General features: G+C 44.2%; 1 protein-coding gene across 4 annotated transcripts in view; it reads left to right on the top strand.

The window, feature by feature from the left end:
* SESN3 (sestrin 3) overlaps nucleotides 1–14,695 on the top strand; it is a 116,349-nt gene that overhangs the window by 74,817 nt on the left and 26,837 nt on the right. For all 4 annotated transcript variants that reach the window (XM_056561513.1, XM_056561512.1, XM_056561511.1 and 1 more), the window contains 3 exons: nucleotides 7,803–8,000; nucleotides 10,506–10,688; nucleotides 12,307–12,543. In XM_056561513.1, coding sequence (XP_056417488.1) covers nucleotides 7,803–8,000; nucleotides 10,506–10,688; nucleotides 12,307–12,543 — 618 coding nt within the window. The remainder of the gene's footprint in view (nucleotides 1–7,802; nucleotides 8,001–10,505; nucleotides 10,689–12,306; nucleotides 12,544–14,695) is intronic.

Here is a 14,695-nt window from a genome sequence, read left to right as displayed (position 1 = left end):
TAGATAGATATGAGATAGATATGAGATAGATAGATATGAGATAGATATGAGATAGATAGATAGATATGAGATAGATATGAGATAGATAGATAGATGGATAGACAGATATATAGATAGATATGAGATAGATAGATAGATGGATATGAGATAGATATGAGATAGATAGATAGATAGATAGATAGATAGAGAGATAGACAAAGAATTAGTCAGCCAGCACTTTAGTTGATACCAAACTATTATATGGACCTGGCCTACAGGTGCACGCTACTAGGCTAGATATACAGCAACAGAAGAATGCAGCAGCACACTGCCAGCACAAAGATATAGGTGAAACATGAATATGCAGATAAAACATGGAGGGCTATACAGCTATGGTGTGATAGATGCAAATGTGAAACTATGAGATAGTGAGGCACTTAGCTCGCAAATTTGTCTCCGCCGGCGGTCAAATAGCTTGGACCGTCCCACTGCGATAAGGTGGCCTCATTGGGACGGACCCTACTCTGTTCACACAGAGGCATATTCACAGTGTAGGGTCCGTCCCAGGAGGCCACCTTATCGCGGTGGGACGGTCCAAGCTATTTGACCGCCGGCGGAGACAAATTTGCGAGCTAAGTGCCTCACTATTTCATAGTTTCACATTTGCATCTATTACACCATAGCTGTATAGCTCTCCATGTTTTATCTGCATGTTCATGTTTCACCTATATCCTTGTGCTGGCAGTGTGCTGCTGTATTCTTCTGTTGCTAGATAGATAGATAGATAGATAGATAGATGGATATGAGATAGATGGATATGAGATAGATGGATATGAGATAGATAGATAGATATGAGATAGATGGATAGATATGAGATAGATGGATAGATATGAGATAGATAGATATGAGATAGATATGAGATAGATATGAGATAGATATGAGATAGATATGAGATAGATGGATATGAGATAGATAGATGGATATTAGATAGATAGATGGATATGAGATAGATAGATAGATGGATAGACAGATATATAGATAGATATGAGATAGATAGATAGATAGATGGATATGAGATAGATAGATAGATAGATAGATAGACAAAGAATTAGTCAGCCAGCACTTTAGTTGATACCAAACTATTATATGGACCTGGCCTACAGGTGCACGCTACTAGGCTAGATATACAGCAACAGAAGAATGCAGCAGCACACTGCCAGCACAAGGATATAGGTGAAACATGAACATGCAGATAAAACATGGAGAGCTATACAGCTATGGTGTGATAGATGCAAATGTGAAACTATGAGATAGTGAGGCACTTAGCTCGCAAATTTGTCTCCGCCGGCGGTCAAATAGCTTGGACCGTCCCACTGCGATAAGGTGGCCTCATTGGGACGGACCCTACTCTGTTCACACAGAGGCATATTCACAGTGTAGGGTCCGTCCCAGGAGGCCACCTTATCGCGGTGGGACGGTCCAAGCTATTTGACCGCCGGCGGAGACAAATTTGCGAGCTAAGTGCCTCACTATTTCATAGTTTCACATTTGCATCTATTACACCATAGCTGTATAGCTCTCCATGTTTTATCTGCATGTTCATGTTTCACCTATATCCTTGTGCTGGCAGTGTGCTGCTGTATTCTTCTGTTGCTAGATAGATAGATAGATAGATAGATGGATATGAGATAGATGGATATGAGATAGATGGATATGAGATAGATGGATATGAGATAGATGGATATGAGATAGATAGATAGATATGAGATAGATGGATAGATATGAGATAGATGGATAGATATGAGATAGATAGATATGAGATAGATATGAGATAGATATGAGATAGATATGAGATAGATGGATATTAGATAGATAGATGGATATGAGATAGATAGATAGATGGATAGACAGATATATAGATAGATATGAGATAGATAGATAGATAGATAGATGGATATGAGATAGATAGATAGATAGATAGACAAAGAATTAGTCAGCCAGCACTTTAGTTGATACCAAACTATTATATGGACCTGGCCTACAGGTGCACGCTACTAGGCTAGATATACAGCAACAGAAGAATGCAGCAGCACACTGCCAGCACAAGGATATAGGTGAAACATGAACATGCAGATAAAACATGGAGAGCTATACAGCTATGGTGTGATAGATGCAAATGTGAAACTATGAGATAGTGAGGCACTTAGCTCGCAAATTTGTCTCCGCCGGCGGTCAAATAGCTTGGACCGTCCCACTGCGATAAGGTGGCCTCATTGGGACGGACCCTACTCTGTTCACACAGAGGCATATTCACAGTGTAGGGTCCGTCCCAGGAGGCCACCTTATCGCGGTGGGACGGTCCAAGCTATTTGACCGCCGGCGGAGACAAATTTGCGAGCTAAGTGCCTCACTATCTCATAGTTTCACATTTGCATCTATTACACCATAGCTGTATAGCTCTCCATGTTTTATCTGCATGTTCATGTTTCACCTATATCCTTGTGCTGGCAGTGTGCTGCTGTATTCTTCTGTTGCTAGATAGATAGATAGATAGATAGATAGATAGATGGATATGAGATAGATGGATATGAGATAGATAGATAGATATGAGAGATAGATAGATGGATAGATATGAGATAGATGGATAGATATGAGATAGATGGATAGATATGAGATAGATGGATAGATATGAGATAGATAGATAGATATGAGATAGATAGATAGATATGAGATAGATAGATAGATAGATATGAGATAGATAGATAGATATGAGATAGATATGAGATAGATAGATGGATATGAGATAGATAGATGGATATGAGATAGATAGATGGATATGAGATAGATAGATGGATATGAGATAGATAGATGGATATGAGATAGATAGATGGATATGAGATAGATAGATGGATATGAGATAGATAGATGGATATGAGATAGATAGATGGATATGAGATAGATAGATGGATATGAGATAGATAGATGGATATGAGATAGATAGATGGATATGAGATAGATAGATGGATATGAGATAGATAGATGGATATGAAAGATAGATGGATATGAAAGATAGATGGATATGAAAGATAGATGGATATGAAAGATAGATAGATATGAAAGATAGAGAGATAGATGGATAGATATGAGATAGATGGATAGATATGAGATAGATGGATAGATATGAGATAGATGGATAGATATGAGATAGATGGATAGATATGAGATAGATGGATAGATATGAGATAGATGGATAGATATGAGATAGATGGATAGATATGAGATAGATAGATATGAGATAGATAGATATGAGATAGATAGATAGATATGAGATAGATAGATGGATATGAGATAGATATGAGATAGATAGATGGATATGAGATAGATAGATATGAGATAGATAGATATGAGAGATAGATAGATATGAGAGATAGATAGATGGATAGATATGAGATAGATGGATAGATATGAGATAGATGGATAGATATGAGATAGATGGATAGATATGAGATAGATGGATAGATATGAGATAGATGGATAGATATGAGATAGATGGATAGATATGAGATAGATGGATAGATATGAGATAGATGGATAGATATGAGATAGATAGATAGATATGAGATAGATAGATATGAGATAGATAGATAGATAGATAGATATGAGATAGATAGATAGATATGAGGTAGATATATATTGCATAGAGAAATATTATATAGATACATCCTGATTAACAATGTAACTTATTTTTTTGTTATTTTTTTAGTTCTGTTCTTTTTGTATATCTCTACCAGTTAATGTTTTTTTCAGTGAGGCTTTACAATGACGAGGCATTATATCCTAGTTCACTTGTGAGTATAAGGAAGGAAAGTGGAATAGGAAACAGGAAAGGGATGAGCATCAAGGAAAACCAAATGCACTTATTATTGTGTCCATCTCTACGGCCGCAGGACATCACGCTGGCTCAGTGCACGCTCATAGGTGAAGAGCATTCGGGCAGACACCAGAGAAGGCGGTGTGTTCAGTCATAGGCTTTATGCAGGTTTTGGGTTTACATCAGTACGTGGATATAATTCTAACAAGTCTTCAGTATTGTCATCACAGGTTTTACTGAATATGTGTGATCTTTAGTTGGCGTCTCTGGTACCTGGTTAGAATGGTTTAGAAAACTAGCCATAGCTATAACTCTGTTGAGCTATATATATATATATATATATATATATATATATATATATATACAAGTACGGAAGGATTAAGATTTTTTTAATAGAAGTAATTTACACATCTGTTTATCTTTCTGGAACCAATTGATTAAAAAAAATAAAAATGGAGGTGTCCTTACTTTTTATAGGATGTGACCACGGAGAGATGTCGGATCCGGCACTAATAGTCACTAGGAGATGGGACTCGTACACTACTGGCCCGGGTAAACTGGTACAGGTGGTGCTCAGTCCAAATACAGAAAGAGTATTACATACACAGAGAAGACGGGCAGACGGCACTCACCATCCAGGACAATGCTTTATTCAGTCAGAAGCATGACGGGTGCAGGCGGGTATAACAGTGTTTCACACGCACGAAACGGTCTGTTCCGATTGCCTCCGCCGAACACTGCCATACCCTCTTGCACCCGTCATGCTTCTGACTGAATAAAGCATTGTCCTGGATGGTGAATGCCGTCTGCCCGTCTTCTCTGTGTATGTAATACTTTTTATAGGACATTATATTTCTGTACCTGGGATCTCCCCCCACTATCTGGTCTTATAGTTGGAAGTTGTGGGGATCACCTTGTGGTATGAACTAGAATAATAATTCCTTTATTTACATAGCGCCAACGTATTCCACAGCGGTCTCTGTTCCCATCGGGATTCCCAACCTCAATTCCAATTAAAACAATTTTCAGGGTTTCTAAAAGTTCAAACTGTGCCCCTCCCCCCTCCAGATGTTGTAGTTTTGCATCATCTGGAGGGCCACAGTTTGGAGGCCACTGGCCTATGACATGAATGGTGTGATGGGTAGGAGTACTACTGCCAGCATGCGCTATGTTACTGGCGGGGTATAACTGATTATAGATAGATATGAGAGAGAGATAGACAAAGCAAATACGATGCAGCACTCCACAAGTAGCAAAGAAGGTGGTTTTTATTCCATCATGTGCATAGACAACGTTTCACCAGTCTCACAATGGCTTGAAAAAGCCATTATGAGACTAGTGAAATGTTGTCTATGCACATGGTGGAATAAAAACCACCTTCTTTGCTACTTGTGGAGTGCTGCATCGTATTTGCTTTGTCTGGGTTAAGGAACCGGCGGACCCAGGTTCCAGATATGCGGGCACCCCGAATTTCTTATTTACCCATGATATTGGTTGTGCCGTTTTTATTTGCTTTAGATAGATATGAGATAAATAGATATGAGATAGAGAGATATGAGATAGATAGATATGAGAGATAGATACAGTCATGGCCGTAAATGTTGGCACCCCTGAAATATTTCAAGAAAATAAACAATTCCTCACAGAAAGGGGTTGCAGTAACACACATTTTGCTATACACATTTATTCCCTTTGTGTGTATTGGAACTAAACCAAGAAAAAGGGAGGAAAAGAGCAAATTGGACATAATGTCACCAAACTCCAAAAATGGTCTGGACAAAATTCTTGACCCTTAACTTAATATTTGGTTGCACACTCTTTGGAAAAAATTACTGAAATCAGTCACTTCCTATAACCATTAATAAGCTTCTTACACCTCTCAGCCGGAATGTTGGACCACTCTTCCTTTGCAAACTGCTCCAGGTCTCTCATATTGGAAGGCGCCTTTTCCCAACAGCAATTTTAAGATCTCTCCACAGGGCCACGGTTTGGAGACCACTGGCCTATGACATGAATGGCGCGATGGGTAGGAGTACCCCGCCAGCATGCGCTGTGTTTGCACAGAGCGGTTGTATAGGGAGGTCCTGTTGCTTGTCTTCTCATCCATCTCTTTCATGTTCTCTGGTTTCTCTGTGATCAGGGTCAGTGGGTTTGTCTGGTAAAGCGAGCGCACTGCTGACTGCTGAGCTTGCATCTCTACCGGGTGGAGAATATAGGCTTTGTGTTTGCATTCCTGCTAAAAATAATCTCAGCTGAATAGAGGGGGGGGTCCAAGTCTTAGTTAATGCACAGACTTTATATACTGTCCCAAAAAAATTTGAAAAGAAACTCTTCTACCCTTTATACCTAATACAGATTTATATTCCACTAGGCTTTTATATTTAGAGCGTATTTTCTGATATTATTTAACTATATAATGCATCAGGATTGTGTTGTATCTACCGAGAGTCCAATCAGCTGGGCCTTATATTTTTTTTACAGAGATACATTTTATCATTTACTTTAAAGGGGAAAACGTTTTTTTTTTTTTTTTTTTTTTTTTTTAAATCAACTGGTGCCAGAAAGTTGGATGTCCGGGCATGCTGGGAATTGAAGTTTTGCAACATCTGGAGGGCCACAGTTAGAGACCACTGGTTTAGAGCAACCCATTCTATCACAAATGCTAGTAAATGCGACTGCATTGGTAGAGGTTGGATTTTATACACCAAATTATATGGAATTGTATGAGGTAGATGGATACTTGTTAACAGTCCCGATTTTGGGAAGGCAATTTTGGGAATCAAACAACAAAAGTGCTGGGTTCTGTGCATTTCAGGGTCATGCCCATTGCTGGGGCCTAAATACTGGATCCTTTTGATTTTGTCTTTTCAAAAGTTACCAAGTTTTGATAGATGTATAGCTGTGATAGTTCTGCAGTGTTCATGAATTTTTGTATGTTATGGTAAAACACTCTCCACGGTGACTACTATCTGAAATCTTCACTAAAATCTCCAGAATCTGCTGACTGTAAGGCTGCATTCACACTGCGGATGGAGCGTACGGCTGGGGGAGGGGAAAACCAGGCGCTCCCGTACTTCAGCCGAACCGTCGCCAAACTCCATTGACTTAAATGTGCGGAGTCAAACAGGGACTCTGGTCGGCTCATTTCTTTCCCGTATCTGGTTTTGTGACCGGACCTAAAACCACAGTAAACTACGGTTTTAGGTCCGGACACAAAACCGGATATGGGCCAGAAATGAGCCGACCCTAGTTGTTTTGACTCCGGTTGGCTCATTAAAGGGGTACACAATTTCTTTTAAATCAATTGGTGCCAGAAAGTTAAACAGATTTGTAAATTACTTCTATTTAAAAAATCCCAATCCTTCCAGTACTTATCAGCTGCTGTATACTACAGAGGAAATTCTTTTTTTTTCTTTTTGAATTTCCTTTCAGTCTGACCACAGTGCTCTCTGCTGACACCTCTGTCCATGTGAGGAACTGTCCAGAGCAGGAGAGGTTTGCTATGGGGATTTGTTCCTACACTGGACAATTCCTAAAATGGACAGAGGTGTCAGCAGAGAGCACTGTGGTCAGACAGAAAGGAAATTCAAAAAGAAAAGAACTTCCTCTGTATTATACAGCAGCAGATAAGTACTGAAAGGATTGGGATTTTTTAATAGAAGTAATTTACAAATCTGTTTTAACTTTCTGGCATCAGTTGATTTAAAAGAAAAATGATTTCCAGTGGAGTACCCCTTTAAAGTCAATGGAGTTCGGCTCTGGTCCGACTGGGGTACGGGAACGCACGGTTTTCCCCTCCTCCAGCCGGATCCGGCAGTCGTACGCTCCATCCGCAGTGTGAATGCAGCCTTAGTCAGTTTTTTCTTGAATGTAAATGTTGATGACAATAGAGCTGTGTATGTAAGGAAGTGTCTGCTTCCCTGGGTCCTGAGTGTTGTTCTTTCTCCGTTAGTTTGGCCAAACCAATGATGTGGTGACACTTATCAACCGCCTGGTGGAAGAGTACAGCACGTCCGGCCGCCTGGACAACATCACGCGAGTCATGAGCCTCCACCCGCAGTACCTGGAGTCCTTCCTCCGCACACAGTTTTATATGCTACGTATGGACGGACCCCTGCCTTACCATTACAGGCACTACATCGCCATCATGGTGAGTACTCCTGGCAGTGTGCTTTGTTTTGATGTTGCAGTGAACACATATATTTTTTGCATGAGTGGTAGTTTAGTCATTCCGGTTTATGCCTAGATAAGCCCCTCGCACGGCACCAGCCACATTGTCCCCTCGCACGGCACCAGCCACATTGTCCCCTCGCACGGCACCAGCCACAGTGTCTCCTCCCACAGCGCCAGCCACAGTGTCTCCTCCCACGGCGCCAGCCACAGTGTCTCCTCCCACGGCGCCAGCCACAGTGTCTCCTCCCACGGCGCCAGCCACAGTGTCTCCTCCCACGGCGCCAGCCACAGTGTCTCCTCCCACGGCGCCAGCCACAGTGTCTCCTCCCACGGCGCCAGCCACAGTGTCTCCTCCCACGGCGCCAGCCACAGTGTCTCCTCCCACGGCGCCAGCCACAGTGTCTCCTCCCACGGCGCCAGCCACAGTGTCTCCTCCCACGGCGCCAGCCACAGTGTCTCCTCCCACGGCGCCAGCCACAGTGTCTCCTCCCACGGCGCCAGCCACAGTGTCTCCTCCCATGGCGCCAGCCACAGTGTCTCCTCCCACGGCGCCAGCCACAGTGTCTCCTCCCACGGCGCCAGCCACAGTGTCTCCTCCCACGGCGCCAGCCACAGTGTCTCCTCCCACGGCGCCAGCCACAGTGTCTCCTCCCACGGCGCCAGCCACAGTGTCTCCTCCCACGGCGCCAGCCACAGTGTCTCCTCCCACGGCGCCTGCCACAGTGTCTCCTCCCACGGCGCCAGCCACAGTGTCTCCTCCCACGGCGCCTGCCACAGTGTCTCCTCCCACGGCGCCAGCCACAGTGTCTCCTCCCACGGCGCCAGCCACAGTGTCTCCTCCCACGGCGCCAGCCACAGTGTCTCCTCCCACGGCGCCAGCCACAGTGTCTCCTCCCACGGCGCCAGCCACAGTGTCTCCTCCCACGGCGCCTGCCACAGTGTCTCCTCCCACGGCGCCTGCCACAGTGTCTCCTCCCACGGCGCCTGCCACAGTGTCTCCTCCCACGGCGCCTGCCACAGTGTCTCCTCCCACGGCGCCTGCCACAGTGTCTCCTCCCACGGCGCCAGCCACAGTGTCTCCTCCCACGGCGCCAGCCACAGTGTCTCCTCCCACGGCGCCAGCCACAGTGTCTCCTCGCACGGCGCCAGCCACAGTGTCTCCTCCCACGGCGCCAGCCACAGTGTCTCCTCCCACGGCGCCAGCCACAGTGTCTCCTCCCACGGCGCCAGCCACAGTGTCTCCTCCCACGGCGCCAGCCTCAGTGTCTCCTCCCACGGCGCCTGCCACAGTGTCTCCTCCCACGGCGCCTGCCACAGTGTCCCCTCCCACGGCGCCTGCCACAGTGTCTCCTCCCACGGCGCCTGCCACAGTGTCTCCTCCCACGGCGCCTGCCACAGTGTCTCCTCCCACGGCGCCTGCCACAGTGTCTCCTCCCACGGCGCCAGCCACAGTGTCTCCTCGCACGGCGCCAGCCACAGTGTCTCCTCGCACGGCGCCAGCCACAGTGTCTCCTCGCACGGCGCCTGCCACAGTGTCTCCTCCCACGGCGCCTGCCACAGTGTCTCCTCCCACCGCGCCTGCCACAGTGTCTCCTCCCACGGCGCCTGCCACAGTGTCTCCTCCCACGGCGCCTGCCACAGTGTCTCCTCCCACGGCGTCTGCCACAGTGTCTCCTCCCACGGCGCCTGCCACAGTGTCTCCTCCCACGGCGCCTGCCACAGTGTCTCCTCCCACGGCGCCAGCCACAGTGTCTCCTCCCACGGCGCCAGCCACAGTGTCTCCTCCCACGGCGCCAGCCACAGTGCCTCCTCCCACGGCGCCAGCCACAGTGCCTCCTCCCACGGCGCCAGCCACAGTGCCTCCTCGCACGGCGCCAGCCACAGTGTCTCCTCCCACGGCGCCTGCCACAGTGTCTCCTCCCACGGCGCCAGCCACAGTGTCCCCTCCCACGGCGCCAGCCACAGTGTCTCCTCCCACGGCGCCAGCCACAGTGTCTCCTCCCACGGCGCCAGCCACAGTGTCCCCCTCGTACGGCGCCAGCCACATCATCCCTTTGATGCCATTCAGAATCACTGTGTCCCTAAATACCGTGTCCTCCATACTGTGATCACAAAATACAAATGGTGCACTATCCTGTCTTCTAAATATGGATGAGTGATCACAAAGCGGGCAATGACATGGCAGCCCCTCTACCCGTGCCAGAAATGATTACAGATTAATGAACTCCCATCAGCAGCAGTCTATGACAGATCGCTTCTACTGACAGATGGGTATCGGCCATGATGTATTGAGCATCTGAGTGTAATCGACATGTGCAGACATCAGAATATACCAACTGTGCCCGGTTCTGTGTCACCTATGACTAGATGTGCACTTCAGTTGTATAGCTTGAGTATATGGCCAAATATCTGACAATATGACAGCATATTTCACCTATTGTGTATGCTATGTAATGACCAGTGTCACTTTTTATCCCCTCAGGCAGCAGCACGGCACCAGTGTGTGTACTTGATAAACATGCATGTGGACGAGTTCCTGAACACGGGAGGATCCTCCGAATGGCTGAACGGGTTGGAATACGTGCCGCAGAGGCTAAAAAATCTCAACGAAATCAACAAGCTCCTCGCACACAGACCTTGGTTAATAACAAAAGATCACATACAGGTAATGGTACCCACCAATGGGGTACGGCACATGGGCACTTACTGCCTACCTAGTGGACATACTGGAATAATATATAGTGTAAATCACAATGACAGCACCTTTGTGTTTGGTATTGCAGCCCAACTTTATTCCCTTTAAAGGGGTACTCCACTGGAAAACATTTTTTTTTTTAAATCAACTGGTGCCAGAAAGTTAAACAGATGTGTAAATTACTTGTATATAAAAATCTTAATTGGTCAAACAAAAAGGAAATTCAAAAAGAAACGAACTTCCTCTGGAACGTACAGCAGCTAAGTACTGAAAGGATTAAGATCTTTATATAGAAGTAATTTACAAATCTGTTTAACTTTATGGCACCAAATGATTTGAAATAAAAAATGTTTTCCATTGGAGCACCCCTTTAATGGGGCTAAGGCTTGCAATTTGACATACAGCCCATGTGCAAGAGTGGCGCTGTTCATGGAAGGTAACAAAACCATGCTGATTGTGTTCAGATGATGCAAGAGAAAGCGCCGATACACTGTGACGGATCATGTGTCTGTGTCAGCTGGATAAGGTTGAGGAAGATTTTCGGTCTAAGGGTACGTTCACACTGCGGAATTCCGTGAGTAGAATTGTGAACAGCACCATCAGTGTGAATGGGTCTTCCGCGAGACCCATTCACACTGCGGAATTTCAGCGGCGGAATTCCACGGAAAGAATGAACATGTTCTTTCTTTGCGCAGAACAATTTCAGCGGCGGAATTGTCCGCCGCTGAAATTGTTCTGCGCAAAGAAAGAACATGTTCATTCTTTCCGCGGAATTTCGCGAGTACTAGCAGCATAGCCGTCAATGGTGATGGCGCAGGGTGGCTGCCTGACGGAATCAATCAGTGTGAGAGTCCGCAGTGTGAACATACCCTAAAGAACAGTGTTTCCAACCAGTGAGTCTCCAGCTGTTGCAAAACTACAACTTTCAGCATGCCCGGACAATACTGTTTTACATTTACTGCCAGCAAGCAGTGATCTTAGAAGGCTGCAGAACTCTATCTATATCTATAAGGGTGCATTCACACTGAGTAATTCAAGAGGAATTTACTCGAGTAATTCCTCTTGAATTCTCCGCTTATAAATAATGAACATCTGCTTTGCCACTGACTTCAATGTATTTTACTCTGCACTGTTCACACTGGGTAAATTCCGCTCGCGGAATTCCGTTCCGCTAGAAGAAAGGACATGTTCATTCTTCTTGCGGAATATGCGAGCAGAAGTCCATTGAAGTCAATGGTAAAAATGTTTCCGCTTGAAATCGTTTTCGCATGGAATTTGTGCAGAAATTCTGTACAATAAAATAAAAAGGAAAATTCCAATTGGTGGTTGTAGTCCAGCAAAAAAAAAAAAATGTTTTCCTCCTATATTCCGCGCAGAATTCTGCATTAATTCTGCACAATTTTTGCGCGAAAAAAAACCAACCTAAATTCCACAGCGGAATTTTTACACAAGGATTCCTCTCCTATTCCCTAAGGCTACGTTCACACTGACTGGTTGGTGGTGCAGATCACTGAATCCTGGCACCTATGATGCTGTCTATGTTTTACATTATCCCTAATATTTTCTAAATCCTTTTTCCCCCCTCTAGAAACTGGTGAAAACAGGAGAGAACAACTGGTCGCTGGCAGAGCTGGTGCACGCCGTGGTACTGCTGGCTCACTACCACGCGTTGGCAGGTTTCGTGTTCGGCAGCGGCATCAATCCGGAACAAGACCACGAACCTTCCAACGGGCACCACCTAGTGGTGAAAAACAAGTTTTGCGTTTGTGATCTTGCCAACGACAACAGTATAGAAAACACCGGTCTGATGAGCAACAGCACCGAGGTCAGTGGAACCAAGGAAATCTATTGTATATATTCTTATATAGTGTCGCTACAATTCATTACAGGCTGTCCAAACTTTATTAGGGCCCTATCGGTGGTCATAGATGTATGGTGAAGACCCCTGCCATGCCCAGACCTCTTCATAGAGATGAAAAAGCTGTAATCCTGCATTATAATTTAGCTGACCGCTCTGGTTACCCCTATAAGAACATATATGATCTGGTCCTAGTGAAACAGATGAGCAGCCGCCATATTGGAGCCGCTTAGCTCAATGAAACCAATAGGACTGGACAGATCGAAAGGAATGCTCTTTGATTCTTTATACCTGTGACACGAGACTCTCTACCAGTCTCCATACAGATTGACAAACTAATGTGGACAGATCAAGTCAAATTTACGGCATAAACTTATACTAGACCACTATTTCCCAACCAAGGTGCCTCCAGCTGTTGCAAAGCTACAACTCCCAGCATGCCGGGACAGCGGTTGGCTGTCCCGGCATGCTGGGGGTTGTAGTTTTGCAACAGCTGGAGGTGCCCTGTTTGGGAAACACTGGACTAGACCAAATAGATTTTACACCGTTTAGGTATATGTTTGTATCAGTTTGCAAACATTTTTAAAGCATACTTTTTTTTTTTTAATTTGTTAAAGGGGTATTCCAGGCAAAAACTTTTTTTTATATATCAACTGGCTCCGGAAAGTTAAACAGATTTGTAAATTACTTCTATTAAAAAATCTTAATCCTTCCAATAGTTATTAGCTTCTGAAGTTTTCTGTCTAACTGCTCAATGATGATGTCCTGTCACGGGAGCTGTGCATGATGGGAAAATATCCCCATAGGAGCTGCACAGCTCCTGGGACGTGAGTCATCAGAAAGCAGTTAGACAGAAAACAGCAACTTAACTTCAGAAGCTAATAACTATTGGAAGGATTAAGATTTTTTAATAGAAGTAATTTACAAATCTGTTTAACTTTCCGGAGCCAGTTGATATGTAAAAAAAAAAGTTTTTGCCTGGAATACCCCTTTAACCCCTTAAGGACTCAGCCCATTTTGGCCTTAAGGACTCAGACAATTTAATTTTTACGTTTTCATTTTTTCCTCCTCGCCTTCTAAAAATCATAACTCTTTTATATTTTCATCCACAGACTAGTATGAGGGCTTGTTTTTTGCGCGACCAGTTGTCCTTTGTAATGACATCACTCATTATATCATAAAATGTATGGCGCAACCAAAAAACACTATTTTTGTGGGGAAATTAAAACGAAAAACGCAATTTTGCTAATTTTGGAAGGTTTCGTTTTCACGCCGTACAATTTATGGTAAAAATGACGTGTGTTCTTTATTCTGAGGGTCAATACGATTAAAATGATACCCATTATTATATACTTTTATATTATTGTTGCGCTTAAAAAAAATCACAAACTTTTTAACCAAATTAGTACGTTTATAATCCCTTTATTTTGATGACCTATAACTTTTTTATTTTTCCGTATAAGCGGCGGTATGGGGGCTCATTTTTTGCGCCATGATCTGTACTTTTTTTTGATACCACATTTGCATATAAAAAACTTTTAATACATTTTTTATAATTTTTTTTTTAATAAAATGTATTAAAAAAGTAGGAATTTTGGACTTTTAAAATTTTTTTTCGTTCACGCCGTTCACCGTACGGGATCATTAACATTTTATTTTAATAGTTCGGACATTTACGCACGCGGCGATACCAAATATGTCTATAAAAAATGTTTTTTTACGGTTTTTGGGGGTAAAATAGGAAAAAACGGACGTTTTACTTTTTTATTGGGGGAGGGGATTTTTCACTTTTTTTTTACTTTTACTTTTACATTTTTTTAAATTTTTTTTTACACTTGAATAGTCCCCATAGGGGACTATTCATAGCAATACCATGATTGCTAATACTGATCTGTTCTATGTATAGGACATAGAACAGATCAGTATTATCGGTCATCTTCTGCTCGATCACAGACCAGAGCAGGAGACGCCGGGAGTCGGACGGAGGCAGGTGAGGGGACCTCCGTGCGGCGTTATGAATGATCGGATCCCCGCAGCAGCGCTGCGGGCGATCCGATCGTTCATTTTAATCGCGAACTGCCGCAGATGCCGGGATCTGTATTGATCCCGGCACCTGAGG

The sequence above is a fragment of the Hyla sarda genome, chromosome 2, assembly GCF_029499605.1.
Source record: "Hyla sarda isolate aHylSar1 chromosome 2, aHylSar1.hap1, whole genome shotgun sequence".
Lineage (NCBI taxonomy): Eukaryota > Metazoa > Chordata > Amphibia > Anura > Hylidae > Hyla > Hyla sarda.
This window is presented reverse-complemented; position numbering and strand designations above follow the sequence as displayed.